The sequence below is a fragment of the Etheostoma spectabile genome, unplaced genomic scaffold, assembly GCF_008692095.1.
Source record: "Etheostoma spectabile isolate EspeVRDwgs_2016 unplaced genomic scaffold, UIUC_Espe_1.0 scaffold00008872, whole genome shotgun sequence".
NCBI classification, from domain to species: domain Eukaryota; kingdom Metazoa; phylum Chordata; class Actinopteri; order Perciformes; family Percidae; genus Etheostoma; species Etheostoma spectabile.
In genome coordinates, this window is record NW_022603633.1 from 1 (window position 1) to 22,366 (window position 22,366).

Genomic DNA, 22,366 nt, shown 5'->3' on the forward strand with positions numbered 1-22,366 from the left:
ACCCTATCTCCAAGGGAGACGCCAGCCCCCCCTCCTGAGAAAAACCCATTTTGGGTTGTACCCTTGATCTGGTTCTTTGGGTCCTGACCCAGCCTTCATGACCATAGGTGAGGTTAGGACGAACACTGACTGGTAGATCCAGAGCTTTGCCTTCTGGCTCAGCTCCCTTTCATCACAACACGGTGCGATACCAGAATGTAATACCCCCCCCCCGCTGCTCCGCTTCTCCCGACCATCTTACGCTCCTAGTCCCCTCACTCGCGAACAAGACCCCGAGTACTTAAACTCCTTCACTTGGGTAAGGACTCACTCCCTAACTAAAGAAGGCACACTTTGATCAGATTACTTGTATTTTTTAAAGATTCTTTGATGGGCAAATGCTTTAATGATAGGACAGCTCATAAAAGGGAGAGAGGGGGAAGACCATCACAGTCGGACTCTAACCCTGACCCTCTACATATGTGCGCCTGCTCTAAACCAACCGGTTTAACAGGGCCACAACACATTACTTTTTGATATGAGTTGAGATGAGCACACAATAGTAACTCATCCACGGTCTTTGTTTGTTCAGGATGCAGCAGCAAAACCTGGACCTGGACCCAGCTTTGTGTCCATGAAGAGTGACTGGTCTATGGGTCGTCCTATTGACTTTAAAGATGGACGAGCTGTTGATGGAAGGTAAGATTTTAAAAATTAATTTTATGACTTTAGCTCTCTTCACACAACACAGACACAGGTTGGTTCATTGGAACCGGCGTTTATTGCTTTGCTTCTGTCCTTAGGCTGATGCATCCACGTCAAGCCGTGATAACTATATATCAAGGTCAAAGGTCAAAGTTTATTTATATAGCATATTTACAACCAGTCATTACTGCCCCAAAGTGCGGTACAAATGTAAATAACATAAGATAAAAGCATTTTAAATAACCAGAAAAAATGCCAAAAACAATAAAAACAGACAACAGATAAAAACTTTACTCAAAACAATAAAAATAAAATGTCACAGCTCAGCTTCTGTTAAAAGCCAGTGCAAAAAGATGAGTCTTTAAAAGTGATTTAAAGCTCTGAATAGAGGAAGCTGCTCTAATGTTAAGAGGAAGAGAGACCCAGAGATTAAGACCTGCTACTGAGAAAGCTCGGTCCCCTCTGGTTTTCAGTCTGGAGCTGGTTTTCAGTCTGGACCTGGGACAGTCTAAAAGCATCTGGTCCTGGACCTGAGTGCTCTGACTGGAGGGTGCAAAATCAGCATATCAGATAAATATGATGGTGCCAGCCCATTAAGAGATTTAAAAACAAACAAACTTCCCTTTCCCGAGCCACATCAACCAGCTCTGACTGGGGGATCCTGAGGCGTTCCCAGGCCAGGTTGGAGATATGATCTCTCCACCTAGTCCTGGGCCTCCTCCCAGCTGGACGTGCCTGGAACACCTCCCTAGGGAGGCGACCAGGAGGCATCCTCACCAGATGCCTGTACCACCTCTGCGAAGCAGTGAAAGGAAATGTTGTATTTTAGGAAGATTGATCCCAGGGGCAGCATATACAGCAAGAACAAGACTGGGCCTAAAATTGAGCCTTGAGGCACCCCGCTGTCAATCGGGGCTTTATTTAAGTAGAAAGGCCTGAGGATTACAGAAAAAGACCTGTCTGTCAGATATGACTGAAACCACTTCAGAGCTGTGCCTTTAATGCCTGCACAGGTCTCGTGTCTTGACAATAAAATCTTGTGGTGCATTAAATGTGCGTCATAACACATCACATATTTACTTTGCGTCTGTCCTTAGGCTGATGCATCCACGTCAATCCATGAGAACTATATATATCAAGTCAAAGGTCAAAGTTTATTTATATAGCCTTTTCACAAACAGTCATTACTGCCCCAAAGTGCGGTACAAATATAGATAACATAAGATAAAAGCATAATAAATAACCGAAAAAAAAGAAACAGATATGCCAAAACAATAAAAACAGACAACAGATAAAAACTTTACTCAAATCAATAACAACAATGAAATGTCACAGCTCAGCTTCTGTTAAAAGCCAGTGCGAAAAGATTAGTTTTTGAAAAGTGATTTAAAAAGCTGAATAGAGGAAGCTGCTCTTATGTTGAGAGGAAGAGAGACCCAGAGTTTAGGACCTGGACCAGCTGTGTGTCCATGAAGAGTAACTGGTCTATGGGTTATCCTTACAACATTAAAGTTGGACAGGCTGTTAATGGAAGGTAATAATTTATAACTGAACTTCGTTATTATCTGACTCTCTCAGAGCTTCATGGTCTAGATTTGACAAATTGTTTTTAATCTGATGCCAGTGATACCGGGACCAGAACCACCAGACAGATTAGCACCACTGAAAACGATTGTGCTTGGTTTAAAGAAATGCCAATAAACCAGAGCACATTCTTCCATCCCAGAATGTGGTGTGGACAACTTGTAAAGTTGTTAAAGCCGAGAATTATCAGCATATAGTAATGAGTTTAGGATGTCATTGTTATAATAGCGTAATAAATTCATATTCTTTCTCAAACCTGAAATTGAAATATGACGGCCGATTTGGCCTGGGATGGACCAGCTGTTCAGAAAATCTCCAGAACCTCCGATGGCCAGTCCGCCCTTAGTCGCCTTCTTGAATCATGGGAGGACTACAGACTGTAGCAGTGAGAGATTGAAAATGTCTCTGAAGACTTTTTCAGTTGATCTGCAGACACCTCAAGAGCTCGTTCATCAGGTCCAGGTTACCTGAGACCTGCAGGTTTCCTCTTGTAGTCTGTGATGGTTCTTAGTCCAGACAACATGTTCCGGTGTTGGAGCCCTGGTAGATAGAATCCACAGTAATCCTGTGTTGTCTCTTTGCCCTTTGTCTCGAATTGTCAGACCATAGCACTGATAACGATATCTTAAAATACACTGGAAAATATATATTTTCTCGCCTAAATTTTTACCCCCTAAAACATGCTGCAGTTTTCCACATGCTTGGGCCCTCTGTGATGACCCTGAGTTCATTGTGAAGCTAACTCTCTCAGTTTGTTGTTTCTAGTGGCATTGTGACACTAGGCCTTACTGACACAGAGCTACAGAGGTTAGAACACAGAATTTCTATTTCCGTCCAAGTAAATCATCTGAAAAATTAATAAAAAGCACTACTGTAAGCATATTACATGGGCTATATACTAAAATAGTACCCTAGCCATATATCTTAACTTAGAACAGAAAAAATCCGAAAAAAATTACTTATAAATGGATTTTATATGAATGTTTTTCTACAGATATGTCTGTGCGTTTGTCTTATTTCTTATTTCTAAAAAAGCCAAAAAAGTGCTAAATACATAACTTCTGAAATACAAAAAACATCCACATCACTCACACATATACATAAAATAAGTACATACATAGATTTATAGGAATAAGTAATCATAATTGATGAAATGGTGAAATGCCATAAAAAGGCAATATTTTTGGTTTGAATGGGCTGGAGACCTCTCAGGGAAAGTTTTTGTTGACCATGTTTGATATCATTCGAGTCGTCTTGCTATTGGCTACACAGGAATGCCAGTTTTATTACCTCTGTCTCTGACTGGTGGGAAATGCTGTCAGTTTTTCCCACGTGGGCCCAATGGGGACTGTGAGATGTTTAATGGCTTACCTTGGGAGTATCTTGGGAAATACTCATGCTATTGGCTGAGAAGACAGTTCATTGGAAACTGCACAACCCACAGATTGTAGGGCTGTGCCGAGTGAGAAAGTAGCGCGCACACGGAAAAAGATACACGCGATCAAAACCGAGAAATGATGCATGATCTAGATTTCTGAATGTCAAAACTTGGCCAGAAACTACAAGATTGTGAGGGGACCAGATAATTATGGATTACAAGGCTTGGATATTCTAATAGCTTGGAGTGTTACGAAGTAGGAATACCACGTTTTCGGCGATCTTTCACCGCTGTGATTAAAGACACGAGCACAGGTAGGAACAACACTCATTTAGACTCGAATATTCTGTCTTGCTTTACTTCAGAACATGATTAAAACCGTTGTGAGTCACCTTATTGCTTGTCTGTGGGCTCGATGGAATCATGAGACTTTAAGCTTTTAAATGGTGTTTGGCTTGAGCGTGTTTATGACGGTTTAATGCTTGCAATTTATGACGGAAGTCAGCACTTCCGAAAAACGGCGAAGATAAATCCCGGTGCCGGACCTATACGCCCAACACGATGTTCTTAAACTTGATGTTTTCTCTACAGAGTTCACCAGGAGAGCTCAGAGGGCCTCGTGGTCAGTCTGACCTGCAGCAGCACACAGACCTGGACTCCATATTTATGGTGTGTATATATTAAAAGAATATTTTCATTATTATCTACAAATTAAATGATAAACTACCATTAAGATCCCAATAGTCTCCATGCTGCTCTTTTCAAACCAGCAGGCCTTCAGACTGAGAGATGAATCACATGTTGAGTTCTTTAAACTAAATGTTGACTTTATCATTCTGGTCCAGCTGCTGGAGGAGAACATCCTCACTTTTGTAAAGAACGAGCTGAAGAAGATTCAGAAGGTTCTATGTCCAGATTACCCAGAATGCTTAGGGAGTCAGAGGGAGGATGAGAAGGTTTTGGAGGGTGAGGATAAAAAGCAGAGGAGGAGGAGCAGAGAAGCATTTCTGAAGATCACACTACACTTCCTGAGGAGAATGAAGCAGGAGGAGCTGGCTGACCGTCTGCAGAGCAGTAAGAGGATTTAACACATTTATCATGATAGAAAGATGAAATGGAGGCAAAATGTGTAAAAGTGTATATTTTCCAAACTATGCTGTAACAACACTGCACACATAGCATCAAATCAAGTTTTAAAAGCAGCCTCACATGTTTAGATTCTCTTAATTTAATTTGTGTGTTTGTTAGGTTGTCCAGAAACCCGTGTTGCAGGATGCCGCTCCAAACTCATGTCCAACCTGGAGAAGAAGTTCCAGTGTGTGTTTGAGGGGATTGCTAAAGCAGGAAACCCAACCGTTCTGCATCAGATGTTCACAGAGATCTACATCATGGAGGGAGGGGCTGCAGGGGTCAATGAAGAACATGAGGTCAGACAGATTGAAACAGCGTCCAGGAAACCAGACAGACCCGAAACAATAATCAGATGTGAAGACATCTTTAAAGCCCCACCTGGAAGAGATGAACCAATCAGAACCGTGATGACAACGGGAGTGGCTGGCATCGGGAAAACAGTCTTAACACAGAAGTTCACTCTGGACTGGGCTGAAGGCAAAGCCAACCAGGACATCCAGTTCATATTCCCATTCACCTTCAGAGCTGAATGTGCTGAAAGAGAGAAAGTTCAGCTTGGTGGAACTTGTTGATCACTTCTTTAGTGAAACCAAGAAGCAGGAATCTGCAGGTTTGAAGAGGTCCAGGTGGTCTTCATCTTTGACGGTCTGGATGAGTGTCGACTTCCTCTGGACTTCCTCAACCTGAGATCCTGACTGATGTTACAGAGTCCACCTCAGTGGTTGTGCTGCTGACAAACCTCATCAGGGGGATCTGCTTCCCTCTGCTCGCCTCTGGATAACCACACGACCTGCAGCAGCCAATCAGATCCCTGCTGAGTATGTTGACATGGTGACAGAGGTCAGAGGGTTCACTGACCCACAGAAGGAGGATTATTTCAGTAAGAGATACAGAGACAAGAAGCAGGCCAGCAGAATCATCTCCCACATCAAGACATCACGAAGCCTCCACATCATGTGCCACATCCCAGTCTTCTGCTGGATCACTGCTACAGTTCTGGAGAAGGTGTTGAAGACCAGAGAGGGAGGAGAGCTGCCCAAGACCCTGACTGAGATGTACATCCACTTCCTGGTGGTTCAGTCCAAACTGAACGTTAAATATTATGGGAAATCTGAGATAGAACAACAATGGAGTCCAGAGACCAGGAAGATGATTAAGTCTCTGGGAAAACTGGCTTTTGAGCAGCTGCAGAAAGGCAACCTGATCTTCTATGAATCAGACCTGACAGAGTGTGGCATCGATATCAGAGCAGCATCAGTGTACTCAGGAGTGTTCACACAGATCTTTAAAGAGGAGAGAGGACTGTACCAGAACAAGGTGTTTTGCTTCGTCCATCTGAGCCTTCAGGAGTTCCTGGCTGCTCTTCATGTCCATCTGACCTTCACCAACTCTGGAGTCAACCTGCTGGCAGAAGAACAAACAACCTCCTGGCGGCCAGAAGTCTCCAGAGTCAAACCTAAATCAAATCATTTCCATCCGAGTGCTGTGGACAAAGCTTTACAGAGTCCAAATGGACACCTGGACTTGTTCCTCCGCTTCCTCCTGGGTCTGTCACTGCAGACCAATCAGACTCTCCTACAAGGTCTGATGACACAGTCAGAAAGTAGCTCAAAGACCACAAAGGAAACAGTTGAGTACATCAAGACGAAGATCAGTGAGAATCTGTCTGCAGAGAGAAGCATCAATCTGTTCCACTGTCTGAATGAACTGAATGATGGTTCTCTAGTGGAGGAGATCCAACAGTCCCTGAGATCAGGAAGACTGTCCACAGATAAACTGTCTCCTGCTCAGTGGTCAGCTCTGGTCTTCATCTTACTGTCTTCAGAAGAAGATCTGGACGTGTTTGACCTGAAGAAATACTCTGCTTCAGAGGAGGCTCTTCTGAGGCTGCTGCCAGTGGTCAAAGCCTCCAACAAAGCTCTGTACGTGCACACACAACTATTCAGATTAAATGCAGTTTTGCTTTCATTATAATTTGTTTGTTTTTTGTAGCTGTATTCTTATGCAGGGCTGACTCCTTTTCAGGCTGAAAGACTGTAACCTGTCAGAGAGAAGCTGTGAAGCTCTGTCCTCAGTTCTCAGCTCCCAGTCCTCTAGTCTGAGAGAGCTGGACCTGAGTAACAACAACCTGCAGGATTCAGGAATGACGCATCTGTCCTCTGGATTGGAGAGTCCACACTGCAGATTGGAAACTCTCAGGTTGGTGCTCAGGCATTGGAAAATGATGAACCTCTCAGTTCTTATTTTTCTTCATATATTAATTATTGGATGGCCTTTTTTATTAAATCTCTTTAAGGTTGAGTTGCTGTACATTGTCAGAAAAAAGTTGTGAAGCTCTGTCTTCAGTTCTAAGCTCCCAGTCCTCTAGTCTGAGAGAGCTGGACCTGAGTAACAACAACTTGCAGGATTCAGGAGTGAAGCATTTGTCCTCTGGATTGGAGAGTCCACACTGCAGACTGGAAACTCTCAGGTTGGTGCTCAGGCATTGGAAAATGATGAAATGAACATTAACAGTATTTCCTACATATTACAAAGCAATGTGTGGCGCACGGTGTCTGACCAGGGGGTGGGGGGGGGAACTTATTTTTTTGACAATTTAGTAACAATAAATGAGGAGGACACACTGTTGGATGCTGTCCTCCTCTCCTACTCTTTCTTCGATGCCTAACACATTTATCTCTTTCTCTCCTTGACCCTGTCTTTCTCCTTGAGCAGCACTGGTTGGAGGCTGAAAATATTGTAAACAAATTAATAACAACATAACTAATTACACTGGTCGGACTGTTCAGCTCTGGTCAGACTGGCTGGTCCTCATCCTCAACACGTGCCTTTTCAGTCACAGAAAATACTTTTCAATACTCATCTGGATTAAAGCAGCAAACATTCAGTTTAAGAGCACAAAAATGACATAACATCATCTATAATTAGTCTAATTTATTTGCAGCTACATATTGTTTTGACATCGACAACCCAACTGCATTTTTCCACAAACATGAGGCTAGTTAACTTTCTAAAGCAGCACAATCGCTTGTTTGGTAAGAGTAGCATTGGGACTCCAACAATAACACACTGACAACATAGTATTAATATAATCTGAACTCCAGGCGGCAGCGTCTCTTCCCCCGGGCAGGAACTCAAGTTCACCTCACCTGTGCCGGTCCCCACTGATCCAGATGTTCCACTGCATTTGCCGGTGGCCAGCGGTCAAGGAGCAGCTACAGCGGGGCTGTAGTATTTATTGTGTGGCTCACCTTCACAAAATAATCTCTGTGAGAAAAACTTCTCTGCGTTGTTAATTGCTTCATATTTTAATTATTGGATTGAATTTTTATTGAATCCCTTTCAGGCTGAGTGGGTCTAACCTGTCAGAGAGAAGCTGTGAAGCTCTGTCCTCAGTTCTCAGCTCCCAGTCCTCTAGTCTGAGAGAGCTGGACCTGAGTAACAACAACCTGCAGGATTCAGGAGTGGAGCGGGTGTCTCCTGGACTGAAGAGTCCACACTGCAGACTGGAAACTCTCAGGTTGGTGTTCAGTTAAATTAAAAGCATCACCCTCTGAGCGGTTATTTTCTTCCTCTTAATTATTGGATTGACTCTTTATTGAATACCTTTCAGGCTGAGTGGGTCTAACCTGTCAGAGAGAAGCTGTGAAGCTCTGTCCTCAGTTCTCAGCTCCCAGTCCTCTAGTCTGAGAGAGCTGGACCTGAGTAACAACAACCTGCAGGATTCAGGAGTTGAGCATATATCGTCTGGAATGAAGAGTCCACACTGCAGACTGGAAACTCTCAGGTTGGTGTTCAGTTAGTTGAAATGTAATGCAAACTTTAAATTGAATGCAACATTGTGTAATATATATATTTTTAGATTTGTGTCCCGACAGTTTCACAGTAATTTACTTCTTCATTGCTGTCATAAATATTGATACTTCTACACGTGCATATGTTATGATTACATTACTTCTAATCTAAATCTAGCGGGTCAACAGCTCTGCTAACAGAGCCAATGACACAAGACATAGCAAGCCAGCTAATATTACTTAATAGTCCCACAACAAGAAGGCCAGCTGGCTGTCCTGCCCTTTGTTATTTTGTGAAACTCTCTGCAACGACTAAAAGCCAGTCAGAGTTGTCTGGCTGCAGCTCGGCTGAGGAAGACTCAAGCCGATGTGACGGTCCCCTTTGTGAAAGTCTCACTACGTTGTGTATGTGGATCTGCATCTGCATATGGGGAAACCAGACCGAATCAGGATAGACATGTCCACATCACAGACAGAGACATAGAAGCCTACAGCAGTTATCTGGAGTTCTGCTCTTTAACTAAACTGGGATCGTATAATGGAAATTGTTATTTTTAAAAAACTTTGACAATTCATGTCTTACTATACCTTGTCTCTCTCACAGTAAGGTGTACAAAAAAATAAAAACTCAGCTTCTAAGGCCATTCTGCTGTATAAAAATATAGTAAATGAAATAGTATAGTGTCGCAATACAAAATAGGCTACATTTAGCATTCAGCTCTGAGCCTAAAATTAGTGATTCACTAATTGTGCTGGGTTTTTACAGGCAGCTTCAACAACAGCAGAACGGAGCGATCTATCAATTTATTTGTGCTTTAGAATGTAAAAACTCCAAAACATATACAAACATGGTTGATTTTTCTATCTCTCTCTCTCTTTTTAATGGATAATTAAATTTTCAAGTAGCTACACAACATTAGTTCTTGTTGTGTACAGCTGGACTGTAAAGCCCCGCACATTTCTAGCACTCAAGGTAATTGTTAAGTATTGCTCCCTGAATTGTCATGACCAACTGTGTGTGTGTGTGTGTGTGTGTGTGTGTGTGTGTGTGTGTGTGTGTGTGGTGTGTGTGTGTGTGTGTGTGTGTGTGTGTGTGTTTGTGTAGTGTCTCAGGCTGTATGATCTCAGAGGAAGGCTGTACTTCTCTGGCCTCAGCTCTGAGCTCCAACCCCTCCCATCTGAGAGTGCTGGACCTGAGCTACAATCATCCAGGAGACTCAGGAGTGAAGCGGCTTTCTGCTTTACTGGAGGATCCAAACTGCAGACTGGACACTCTCAGGTATGGACGGACCAAGACTTCATTTTATTTATTTTTTGTCACTTACTGAGAAACTCTGGTTAATGTTCAATGGAGGATCTTTAATTTAAAAACAAAAACAGTTACATTTTACGAAGGTCAGTTACCCTTTAAAGACACCAGAGTTAACCAATGCCTCAGACCGGTTTAGCGTATCAAATTTAAATAAAATAAAAATAATTGTGTGCACATCCCACCTTGTGGAAGGTGCAGGACATAATTGTTCCTAGTCAACTTTTGTAGCGATACAGGTAGCTGAAATTCGGTTACAATACCAAACGGGACCTTTTTGGGCAGTTTACTTTTCTTTGACTAAATAATTTAATTAAATTGGAAAGATAAACCTAACCTATTTCCATGTCATTTAATTAGACATTTTACACACCAAACTAAATAAAACCCCTCCAGACCTCCAGCCTGTCAGTCTGTCTCCAGGGCATAGAGAATGCTGTTGTCATGTCTCAGAGTAAAGCCGCCTACACGTGATGGGGGGCAGAACCCCTCTGCACCGCCCGCTCCATTGATTTCCTACAGGGGGGCAGTGGTATCGGTTTGATCTGCACTCAAAGTTCAAATTACTTCAACTTTACCTAGTTGCTGCTGACCTTTGGTCGAAGCAACCAATGAGATAATGGCATGTTGTTACCTAGCAACAGGAAATAGCTTCCTTGCCACCCTTAATGACGTTTACCTGCGCTGTGCTTTGCTCTGCGTCCTACCTAGCGGTGTGCAGAGAGCAGATTGCGTATCATGTGTAGGAGCTTAAGTGTAACCACACCGTGACAGCTTTAGCAGCATTGCCCTGACTTTGACTTGAACAAGCTGCAGAGTCCACGTAGTCTCACTCCGTCTCATTTCACAATATGATGTTAAACCTTCAATTATCCACAGCCCTGGAGGATGAAGTGGATTGTGTCTTTGTGTCTTCCTGCAGGGTGGACCATGGTGGACCACAGAGACTGAGACCTGGTGTGAGGAAGTGTGAGTGTGTTTTAAGTTTGCTCTAAGAGAACTCAGCTGTGTGTTACACTAGTTTAACCCCTTCCTGGTGCTGGAAGTATAATATGAGATGAGGTTACTTATTATGGTGAATTGGCTAAATCTCCCTTTACCAGTGAATGTTGTTATTATAGACATAGGTAACTATAAAGAAATAATCAACAACCAATAACATGGTGCCTCCACTGTGGAACTACTTAACTCACTATGAGCTATATCGGTATTTCAAAAGTGAAAAACATGTAATGTCTGCAACACTGCTTTAAACTCCCATATTTAATGAAAGGTTTCCACCCTGCTGGGTTAGGCCTGAAGAAGACCAGCAGAGTCTAAATCAGAGTTTAAAGCAGAGTTTAGAGCAGAGTGTAGATTTTTTTTTTACTTTAGTATTTTTCATTTAGTCCTGCACTTGCCACACAGTGAGTAGAAGAAGATGGGACAGTTTTATTAGTGAGACTTTATTCAGTTGATGTTTCTAGATTTGGATCATCAGCTGTCCTCATCGGGTCAACACGAGGACAAGAAGCTGGACATTGTTGACATGTTGACTCTCATGTTCAGGAACTCTTCATGTTGGTAGAACTGGATTGTTAAACATCACTCACAGCTGGATATCAAATCAACGTTTGAAGGGTTTTCTTTCAGTTCTTGTCAGTAAAGTTGTTAATAAATGATCAGATTATAACCTGCAGCTGTATTGTGTCTTGTTCTCTCCATCAGATGTCTGTGAACTGGAACTGGACACAAACACAGTACACAGAGACCTCAAACTGTCTGACAACAACAGGAAGGTGACACATGTGAAGGAGGATCAGTCATATCCTGATCATCCAGACAGATTTGACTGCTGGTCTCAGCTGCTGTGTAGAGATGGTCTGACTGGTCGCTGTTACTGGGAGGTCGAGAGGAGAGGAAGGGCTGAGATATCAGTGAGTTACAGAGGAATCAGCAGGAAAGGAGGCAGTAGAGACTGTGGGTTTGGAAGGAATGATCATTCCTGGAGTCTGTTCTGCTCTGATGAAGATGGTTACTCTGTCTGGCACAATAACAGAAGAACAGTCCTCACTTCCTGCTCGGTCTCTAACAGAGTAGCAGTGTATGTGGACGTTCCTGCTGGCTCTCTGTCCTTCTACACAGTCTCCTCTGACTCACTGATCCACCTCCACACCTTCAACACCACATTCACTCAGCCTCTCTATCCTGGGTTTGGGTTCGGGTCTGGTTCCTCAGTGTCTCTGTGTCCTCTGCAGGACTGAGAGTCTCTCCTGTGGACAGAAACACTGACCGAAGACCAGCTGCTGAAATCAAAGTTCAGTCTGTTCACCATCACACACACTCTGCACTGTGAAGCAGATCTGATCAGATCTGTCTCCTCATGTAATTTTGCCTCACAAAGTCATAATTAAAGTCACGAAGTCAAAGGTATAACTACTGTGGGGGGGCAGTAGCTCAGTCCGTAGGGAGCTGGGTCGGCTGATTTATTCATCTGACTTGTAGAATAATGTCAATGATCGACTTGTTTTAAATGTCGGGGAATGTGGAACAACTTAATGCAAAATGAGTTCAATAAAACAAGACCACATGCTGATTATTTGATGATGTATTCTTCCTGTTGTGTCTGTGTTTCAACTCCTAATTAAAAGGTAAAGTTTCCGTCCACTAAAGGTTCTGTTGTTGTCTCTGACAGACTCAGATTATTATTCTAAGAGTCTGACAACATTATGGGATGGATCCCTACAGAGATAGACCTTTAGTTAAAGAGTAAGATCCTTTTAGTTTAACATGAAACAGAAATCACCATCACCAAACCCACCAGACTCCATGTAAATTATCACTACTTTTAGCGTGTATAGAGCAGCATATCTCCACCAGACTCCATGTAAATAATCACTACTTTTAGCGTGTATAGAGCAGCATATCTCCACCAGACTCCATGTAAATGATCACTACTTTTAGCGTGTATAGAGCAGCATATCTCCACCAGACTCCATGTAAATAATCACTACTTTTAGCGTGTATAGAGCAGCATATCTCCACCAGACTCCATGTAAATGATCACTACTTTTAGCGTGTATAGAGCAGCATATCTCCACCAGACTCCATGTAAATGATCACTACTTTTAGCGTGTATAGAGCAGCATATCTCCACCAGACTCCATGTAAATGATCACTACTTTTAGCGTGTATAGAGCAGCATATCTCCACCAGACTCCATGTAAATAATCACTACTTTTAGCGTGTATAGAGCAGCATATCTCCACCAGACTCCATGTAAATAATCACTACTTTTAGTGTGTATAGAGCATCATATCTCCACCAGACTGCATGTAAATAATCACTACTTTTGGCGTGTATAGAGCAGCATATCTCCACCAGACTCCATGTAAATAATCACTACTTTTAGCGTGTATAGAGCAGCATATCTCCACCAGACTCCATGTAAATAATCACTACTTTTAGTGTGTATAGAGCATCATATCTCCACCAGACTGCATGTAAATAATCACTACTTTTAGTGTGTATAGAGCAGCATATCTCCACCAGACTCCATGTAAATAATCACTACTCTTAGCGTGTATAGAGCAGCATATCTCCACCAGACTCCATGTAAATAATCACTACTTTTAGCGTGTATAGAGCAGCATATCTCCACCGGACTCCATGTAAATAATCACTACTTTTAGCCTGTATAGAGCAGCATATCTCCACCAGACTCCATGTAAATAATCACTACTTTTAGCGTGTATAGAGCAGCATATCTCCACCAGACTCCATGTAAATAATCACTACTTTTAGCGTGTATAGAGCAGCATATCTCCACCAGACTCCATGTTAATAATCACTACTTTTAGTGTGTATAGAGCAGCATATCTCCACCAGACTCCATGTAAATAATCACTACTTTTAGCGTGTATAGAGCAGCATATCTCCACCAGACTCCATGTAAATAATCACTACTTTTAGCGTGTATAGAGCAGCATATCTCCACCAGACTCCATGTAAATAATCACTACTTTTAGCGTGTATAGAGCAGCATATCTCCACATTTATTTCAGCTTGAATGTGTGATACACCCTTAAGGGATAACATAATAACCAGCGTAGCGTTTAGTACGAATTTCATATTTTATTGGTAAGCAATATTAACGTAGCGGGGGAACAAAGAAAGCGGAACCAATGTGCGGGTATCGGTACACCCCGGGGCCCAGGTGACGGACACTTTCCTCCTCTTTGGAGACGAGGATGGCGGTTTGTTTCCTCTCTCCCTGATGCCGTAATTCTGCTTTCCAGGTCGGTACTCGGTAACTATGGCAACAGCCGGTTTCCTTCTGCCGTGTGTGTGGGGGACTGAAGCTGTGGGGGGGTAGTTATGGAGGTTATGATGGGGAAAGGCGAGCTAAAGAGCCGCGTTTGGAACCGCGGGAAACGGGCTTGGTAAACAATAGAGCTCGCGGCTAGCTAATGGCGGTTTCCCACTGCGTGGTATCTACTCTACTCGCCTTTTTTGGTTTTTCATTAAGAGAAGAAGTCCCCGGGACCTGCTACCAGGTACTTTATGTAGTACTAGATAAAGGACCTGCTACCAGGTACTTTATGTAGTACTACCTCAGTCGAGGTTCCCAGCGAGCTGAGGCGACACCAGAAGGTGACGTAGGAACCTGCAGACCGCTGATTGGTCGGATCACCGCGTTGTTAGCAACAAGAACCTTTAAAAAAAAAAAAAAAATCTAGCCAGACACCGAGAGATTATCTCCTCTCTGCACTATTCTCACTGTTCAACTGTTCAGTATAGGCTCTATGCACAATCGCTTCCGGGTTTGTCTCAGCCCGCTCATTCACTTCCGGTGCTGCGCTGAAAGCCGTGTTTACAGCCGTGTTTCTGTGGAGATAATGGCGAACTACACCCGCTGTTTACAAGAACTGCCTAAGGTTAACGTGAATGATGTTAACACCATTGTGACGCAGTTTGCTGTTACACCTAAGAGCAAGAAAGAGAAGGGATTTAAATTATATATTTCAAGCTACATTGACAACGTTGAGGGTGAGTAACGTTATTTTCTCATATCATGCTAAATTGGACTAAAGTTAGCTAATCGGTTTCTAAAATTGTTGTCTCCGTTTCTGACGTATATTTGAAAATTGCTTGTTTATGCGATCTAACTGTTGCATACAAATTGTGCAATATGATTGTTACTGACTGAGTAATTTCTTAGTTTCCAGTAAAGATCAGTTGTCAGGAGAGATCAGCGTGAGGGCGACATGTTTCAGGTCGATGAGGAAGTCAGAGAAGCCCCATAGATTAAGAGTAGGAGGACATAAAAGACAGCTGATCTCTAAATGAAAATATGGGTTCATAAGTGTTTTAAATTATTTAGAATCTATTTACAAATAACATTAACAATTTAATTGTTTTTACAGATTGTATTAAAAGACTCTCGTCCTGTAACACTGTCACAGAGTAGTTGTTCTTGTGTTGCTGGGACAGCAATGTGCAACCACATTGTTGCACTACTCTACCAAACAGCCCACTACTCACAGCTTGGCATCAGTGCAGTTCCTCCAGTTCACAGCTGTACTGAAACGGAGCAGAGCTGGCATAAACCTAGAACAATGGTAATTCTAAATGAATTTGCTAATACAAAATATATAAAAATATAACTACTGGAAATGCAATAAACTAATAAATACAATGAGCATTTTTTTATATATAGGGAGTCAAGCCAGGTCCTGTCAATAAAATGGTGGTTTTGTCTGCAAGACCCAAAGAGAGGAAGCTTGCTGAGGGTTTAAGGTACAACGCAAACATTTCATACTAAAGATGAATGTAGTTTAAAATTAAAAATATGAAAGATTAGACAGAATAAAATCTAGAAAAAAGTGCTTTTTGTTTAAAACTTTTCTTTTCATTTCAGGAGTACCCTTTACAAGGGTGTCACCAGTGAGCTGCCTGACCTCTCAGTCCTCCAAGTAGCAGAGGCATATAAGGACTACGCCAGTACTGTAGCTCCTCCAGTCACCACTATCAGGATGTCACATGAGGATTCTTTGGTGGATTCTGCCTTTGGTAAAGTTCAGTATGGAAGTGTGCTGTCATACCAGCAGCCAGCTGCAACAACATGCAACATTACTCACCATCAAGATGCCCCACCACCGCCACCTCTGCCACTAGTTGGTTACAGCCTTGACACATCTGTTTGCTTGTTTGTCCATAGCAAACATGGACAACCACACATGACGTCACTGGCAGTAACCTTAGATATGGCTCACAAAATAGAGCATGCCACCAAAGAACAGAGTGCATCACATGCTTGGCACTCGGTCCGAAAACCCCGGGTAACAGCGTCACGTTTTAGGGAGGTTTGTCATGTGCGTGGACAGAGCTCGGCTGAACATCTGGCTGAAAGAATCTACAAAGGAACTCGCCAGACAGCAGATATGAAGAGAGGGCTTGAAATGGAATCTGCTGCAATTGAGGAATACTGCCTGCTGCGAGAGGTGAACTACCACACTTGTGGGTTCTTAATTCACCCCGATGCACCTTGGCTGGGGGCCTCTCCTGATGGGATTATTTTTGACCCTAAAGAGCACCATGTTTTTGGACTTTTGGAGATAAAATGTCCCAATGTCAAAAGTTACGTGGACTGTCCTTACCTTAAATTTCACAATGGCACACCAGAACTGAAACAACAGCATGCATACTTTTGGCAAGTTCAAGGACAAATGCTGATCTCAGGATTGGACTGGTGTGATTTTGTTGTTTATGCACAGGATGACATGATGATCCAGCGCATATACAAAGACACCAGAATGTTTCAGATCATTCGAGAGAAAGCTGACCATTTCTTTCTTTACTTTTACCTGCCAAGATACCTACAGATGTATAAAAGACAAATAATCATTTAACATTGTATCAAAGTTTTTTTTATTTACTCAACATCACTGTACATAATGTTAAAGACTGTAACAAAGTTATTTATATTTACATGTTTACATTCCTGCAGTGGAACAACTGTATAATGTTATTTATATTTACATGTTTACTTTCCTGCAGTGCTACTGTACAAAGTTATTTATATTTACAATATTTCTATTTGGACAAAAATAAATGCAAATTCATCAATCCCCAAACAAAGTTATCTTGTCTTTAATCCTTTGCCCATGCTTTTACTAAGGGGCCATTCTGGTAATTTACAAGGAGGCAAGCAACAGTGTACAGCTGGTTGATGCTCCCTGTGATGGAAAGAGGGATTTCTGTGTCGAACAGCTTGTGTTCCTTCACCCTGCGGATGAGACGCTCGACGTGGACCCTCAGCCGAGCAATGGACTGTGTCTTCTTTACCTCATCAGCCGTCAGCTGTTTCCTTTTTGACAGGAAAGCAGGTCTGTAGACTTTGCATGGCACACACTCATCAACAAGAAAACCTTTGTCGACCATTATTGCCATCCCAGGTTTCAACAGAGACACAATCCCAGACTGCTTAAAAAGCTCCTTGTCACTGACAGATCCTGCATACAGGGAAGACACAAAGGTGACCACACCATGTGGTGCCATGCCGATTAACCCCTTGAACGTGCAGTGGGACTTGTAATTGGAGAAGACTTCACTTTGAAGCAGGAGAGAGGATGGAGTTTGGCAACGCAGTTCCGTGCAGTCAATCACCACTTGTGTGTCTGGGTAGTCCCGGAACTCATTGGGTAGATGCGCTTTGACTTCCTCCTCAGACATCCATATGCGAACAGAGCCAAGAATGGTGTACAAAAAATTGGCCCAGGTTGTAATAATTCGGCTAACTGTAGACTGATGAATGTTGAATCTGTGGGACAGATCCCGCTGTGTTTGGCCAACTGAGAGGTGGATCATGAAGAGGAAGAACTCATCAATGGGCTGCAGGGACTGACCCTATAAAAATAACAAGGTTTGCAATTATGTACATATAATGTGTTGACTGAGCTTTCACTGAAAATGCAAAGTTATTTATTTTTTTTCTTGCTATTTTTTATTTACCCATGTACTGTCTCTTGTTTCAGCTTCACTCCTCATTGTAGTTGCTCTTGCTCTGGTGACACGAATCATTTTGTGGGATGCAGGTTCAATGAGTTTCCAGAAACTCATTAAATGCCTGTAAGTCATGAACCTAAATGAGATGTAAGACATGTTTATTTACATGTACACACACACACATGTACATACATACTTGTATATATATATATATATATATATATATATATATACATATCGCATTATATATATATATATATATATATATATATATACATATCGCATTATATATATATATATATATTATGTATATATATATATATATTATGTATATATATATATCCTACACACAAACATGTATACGTTTTTTTATTTACTCAATATCACTGTACATAATGTTAAAAACTGTTTGTTTGTGTATATATATATATATATATATATATATATATATATATATAGCCTACACACAACCGTGTTTATGCGCACACACGCACACACACGTGTATATATAAACGCACACACACACACATATATATATACATGTATGCACACATACAAATATTTTAAAAACGTACCTAGTGTAGAACCTTATATCATCGTCGGAAGCAGCAAATCGCCCCAAACAAAATCTTTGACGGACTGACAGCTCCTCCACCTGTCTCATTAGTCGGTCCACCTTTTTTTCGAGATCTTCGGTCTTGTCCAGTGCATTATCAACTGCCCCGGGTTCTGGGACTAAACAATAATCATGCTCCAGATAATGAACATTCATTGGCTCAGGAACCTCATCCACTTGAGTGTCCCGTCTTTGCCATACCCCGGAGCGCCTCGGTTCAGCCACGGAGTAGTCGTTCCACTGGAATAAGGTTGGTGCAGCTCCCTTTGGCAGCAAGCGACGCCCTTTAGGGGTCGAGGGCTCAATCAGATCATCACTTTTAAAGTGACGACTGCAGACCCTTGTATGAGATGTGATGTTAAATCTCTCACGTCGAATGTTGTGAATCCACTTTCTGCGTGTTTCTTCGTCCACAGGAAAAGTGTGGAAACTCAGTATAGAATTAAACTTTGACGAGGCCTCACATAACGGGACACAACAATGTTCAGCCGAAGTACTGTCTTGCCGCCGTTGATATTTATATTTATATTTCCTGGAAGCCATCACTAAAATATTTGAATATGTAACGTAATACTATAGATACCTATATTATAAATAATACTATAGATACCTATATTATAAATAATACTATAGATACCTATATTATAAATCGCTGTGTGAATGTTATTAAAGCTTTGCCGTTAGTACACTTCTTCACTATAGAACGCTCTATGCGGAAGTAAAGACGCTGACTGAGATTTTACCGGAAATACGTCAGCAGCGTTTGTGCATAGAGCCTATTCTGCTTTCCAGGTCGGTACTCGGTAACTATGACAACAGCCGGTTTCCTTCTGCCGTGTGTGTGGGGGACTGAAGCTGTGGGGGGGTAGTTATGGAGGTTATGATGGGGAAAGGCGAGCTAAAGAGCCGCGTTTGGAACCGCGGGAAACGGGCTTGGTAAACAATAGAGCTCGCGGCTAGCTAATGGCGGTTTTCCACTGCGTGGTATCTACTCTACTCGCCTTTTTAGGGGTCCAAGCCCGAGGATGCGTGCACCGCAGTAATCGCGAGGCGATACGCGGTTCACACAGCAGGGCTGTGGAACCCTATTGTTTTCGTAAGGATTCTTCATGTTTTTCATCATCATATTTTTCTTCTCCGCATAAAAGTGGTGCTGCAGCCTAAACCGTACATGGTGGCGACGCGCCATTTTCAGGACTGGTCCGAAAGTCCGCAAAGACCTCAGCCACAAAAATTGACCCACTTCCACCACTAGGTGGCGCTATACCAGGACAAAACGCGTTTGGCTCTATAACTCCCAAACCGTACATCGTAAATTTAAAAACCTTACATCCACGCGTTCCCTGGATCCTACTGAATCTCGTGATATAGGCCACGCCCATTTCCGCCTAAACTTTTATGCGTGAAAAATGGCGATTTATCAAAAACCTACTTTTTCTATCTCCTCCGAGACCATAAAATGGATCTGCACGAAACTTGGCACAAAGCATCTCCAGACCAACCTGACAAAAGTTTGCATAAAGATTATTTATAGGATAAAAATTGTGCGTATTATGCGCAAACAAAGTTATGTAGCTAGCTATGGAAACATTTTCTTTGCCATATCTCGGCCAACATAAATGCTATCAAAGCCAAACTTTACAATATTACTTGCTATGACCCCTGAGGCTCTGTACCAAATTTGACTAACATTGGCTACTAGGGGGCGCTACAAATAAAAAAAGTTTGTTTTTCATGAACGTACTTTGCCATATCTCAGCCAAAATACGTGGTATCAACACCAAACTTGGGGTGATTGTTTGGCATGCCGCACGGAGGCTTCATACCAAATTTGGCCATTAGGGGGCGCTATAATTAACGTTTGTTGGTTTTGTGGACAAAGTCAATGCATTTAAATGGCGAATTTGCAATTGCAATATCTCTGCCACAGTAAATGCTATAAAAACCAAACCAGTAATGATTGTTTCGCCCACCGCCCGGAGGCTCTCTGTCAAATTTGGTAGACAGGCCCTTAGGGGGCGCTCTAATCAACATAGAACATTCCCCGGGTCGCTGGGGACGACTGGCGCAGGGAGGCTTGGACCCCGTTGAAACTGCGTGCAGTTCTAGTTTGGTTTTCCATTAAGAGAAAAAGTCCCCGGGACCTGCTACCAGGTACTTTATGTAGTACTACCTCAGTCGAGGTTCCCAGCGAGCTGAGGCGACACCAGAAGGTGACGTAGGAACCTGCAGACCGCTGATTGGTCGGATCACCGCGTTGTTAGCAACAAGAACCTTTAAAAAAAAAAAAAATCTAGCCAGACACCGAGAGATTATCTCCTCTCTGCACTATTCTCACTGTTCAGCTGTTCAGTATTAAGGGCTGTTAGGGGCTGTTAGGGGCTACTAGGGGCTATTAGGGGCTGTTAGGGGCTATTAGGGGCTACTAGGGGCTATTAGGGGCTGTTAGGGGCTATTAGGGGCTGTTAGGGGCTTTTGCATGTTGTCTACAATATTGCACACTGTTCCTTTAAAAAAACAAGACAACATATCAAAGAAAAGTTTTTATTTAGCTTTTCAAGTAGCGCATCAAACCCTCCTGTACATCCTGGTCTTCTTCCTCTGCACCCTGTAACGGCGTCTCACCCCCCCCCCCCTGTCCCATGCATCCCAGTCGTTGTCATAAACCAGACTCTCATAAAATTATACGAAGCACCGCAGACCAGAACCAGAATCAGAGATCAGAACCAGAACCAGAGATCAGAACCAGAACCAGAGATCGTGCATCGATCGCCCACCGGACGGTCTGCGGCGGCGATTTCACAAAGCGTGAATGATCTGAAACTCAAACAGCAGACATGTTTTGGTGTGTAACCATGGTTACTAAAGTTCATGTGCTTTATTTAGCGTATAGTAAATACTGACTGGGACCTGAACACATGCAGATGTTAGCTAACGTTACCGGGAAACTTAACTTACTCTTTTGTGTCGGCGAACAAACGTCAACTCCGTCGGAATTCTTTTTCAGATTTTCGTTGCTTCCTTCAGCTTCTTTAGAAACAAAAAATTTTTTCTGTCTGTGGCAAATTAGCCGACGTGTTGTTGTGATTCACGTTGAAAAATTACATCATCACGCGTAGCTATGGTGACCAGCCCACGCTGAAGCGTTGCTCAATCTGCAACGGAAAAAGGACGCGAAATGCGTAGAGTAGAGTTGAGACAAGTCGAGCTGTTACCAGCAGTGGAAAAACTAGCTAACAGGTGTGTATCGGGGTGGTACCATAGACAGGTAAAGACATGGACCAACAGGTCCCGTTGTTTCCATGGAGACCAGGGAAGTCTGTTAGAAGCTCTTTCCCGGTGATGCTGAGCGTTACTGCGCAGACTCCAACTGAGCTCGATGACGTAGATGTGAACCATTATTACTGCTAACTAACATGCTAGTTAACATTAACATAGACACAGGCTAATTACTGCTAACTAACATGCTAGTTAACATTAACATAGGCACAGGCTAATTACTGCTAACTAACATGCTAGTTAACATCAACATAGACACAAGCTAATTACTGCTAACTAACATGCTAGTTAACAGTAACATAGACACAGGCTAATTACTGCTAACTAACATGCTAGTTAACATTAACATAGGCACAGGCTAATTACTGCTAACTAACATGCTAGTTAACATTAACATAGACAAAGGCTAATTACTGCTAACTAACATGCTAGTTAACATTAACATAGACACAGGCTAATTACTGCTAGCTAACATGCTAGTTAGCATAGGGTTGTGTGTGTGATTCTGGGTGCTGGTGCTTCCATTCCCTGGTAATGAGTTATTTTGTGGTTTTTAACGTATCCTGACAGGATTGTTAATGTTAAAATGTTGTTTAACTCTTAAA

The 22,366-nt window shown here is 42.4% G+C and overlaps 3 protein-coding genes across 6 annotated transcripts; 2 read left to right on the forward strand and 1 right to left on the reverse strand.

Moving 5' to 3' along the window:
• Window positions 1–5,529: 5,529 nt before the first annotated feature.
• Window positions 5,530–12,301, forward strand: LOC116678954 (NACHT, LRR and PYD domains-containing protein 12). Of its 4 annotated transcripts, XM_032508690.1 has the most exons (8): window positions 5,530–6,699; window positions 6,803–6,976; window positions 7,074–7,247; window positions 8,124–8,297; window positions 8,391–8,564; window positions 9,677–9,850; window positions 10,803–10,849; window positions 11,588–12,301. In XM_032508690.1, exons 1-8 carry the CDS (start codon window positions 5,606–5,608, stop codon window positions 12,121–12,123), a joined length of 2,547 nt encoding a protein of 848 aa, XP_032364581.1. In that variant the 5' UTR covers window positions 5,530–5,605; the 3' UTR covers window positions 12,124–12,301. The 4 variants fall into 4 exon arrangements, with proteins under 4 accessions (XP_032364581.1, XP_032364582.1, XP_032364583.1 ...); XM_032508691.1 differs by lacking the exon at window positions 8,391–8,564 and having other exon boundaries at window positions 11,588–12,298; XM_032508692.1 differs by lacking the exon at window positions 8,124–8,297 and having other exon boundaries at window positions 11,588–12,298.
• Window positions 12,302–14,241: 1,940 nt separating this feature from the next.
• On the forward strand, window positions 14,242–16,818 carry LOC116678956 (uncharacterized). Its single transcript, XM_032508695.1, has 4 exons — window positions 14,242–14,908; window positions 15,286–15,480; window positions 15,579–15,658; window positions 15,780–16,818. The coding sequence occupies exons 2-4, from the start codon at window positions 15,355–15,357 to the stop codon at window positions 16,768–16,770; spliced, it is 1,197 nt and encodes a 398-aa protein (XP_032364586.1). The 5' UTR covers window positions 14,242–14,908; window positions 15,286–15,354; the 3' UTR covers window positions 16,771–16,818.
• On the reverse strand, window positions 16,791–19,213 carry LOC116678955 (uncharacterized). Its single transcript, XM_032508694.1, has 3 exons — window positions 18,442–19,213; window positions 17,873–18,002; window positions 16,791–17,767 (listed from the first exon to the last, which is right to left on the reverse strand). Exons 1-3 carry the CDS (start codon window positions 19,023–19,025, stop codon window positions 17,012–17,014), a joined length of 1,470 nt encoding a protein of 489 aa, XP_032364585.1. The 5' UTR covers window positions 19,026–19,213; the 3' UTR covers window positions 16,791–17,011.
• Window positions 19,214–22,366: the final 3,153 nt, after the last annotated feature.

Coding starts and splice junctions, on each gene's coding strand:
- LOC116678954 (XM_032508690.1), top strand. CDS start 5,606: ATGGTGACAGAGGTCAGAGGGTTCACTGACCCACAGAAGGAGGATTAT. Junction 6,977..7,073: donor TGCAGATTGGAAACTCTCAG/GTTGGTGCTCAG, acceptor AATCTCTTTAAG/GTTGAGTTGCTGTACATTGT. Junction 8,565..9,676: donor TGCAGACTGGAAACTCTCAG/GTTGGTGTTCAG, acceptor GTGTTTGTGTAG/TGTCTCAGGCTGTATGATCT.
- LOC116678955 (XM_032508694.1), bottom strand. CDS start 19,025: ATGGCTTCCAGGAAATATAAATATAAATATCAACGGCGGCAAGACAGT. Junction 18,003..18,441: donor GATATAAGGTTCTACACTAG/GTACGTTTTTAA, acceptor CATCTCATTTAG/GTTCATGACTTACAGGCATT. Junction 17,768..17,872: donor AAACAAGAGACAGTACATGG/GTAAATAAAAAA, acceptor TTATTTTTATAG/GGTCAGTCCCTGCAGCCCAT.
- LOC116678956 (XM_032508695.1), top strand. CDS start 15,355: ATGTGCAACCACATTGTTGCACTACTCTACCAAACAGCCCACTACTCA. Junction 15,481..15,578: donor GGCATAAACCTAGAACAATG/GTAATTCTAAAT, acceptor TTTTATATATAG/GGAGTCAAGCCAGGTCCTGT. Junction 15,659..15,779: donor AAGCTTGCTGAGGGTTTAAG/GTACAACGCAAA, acceptor TTTTCATTTCAG/GAGTACCCTTTACAAGGGTG.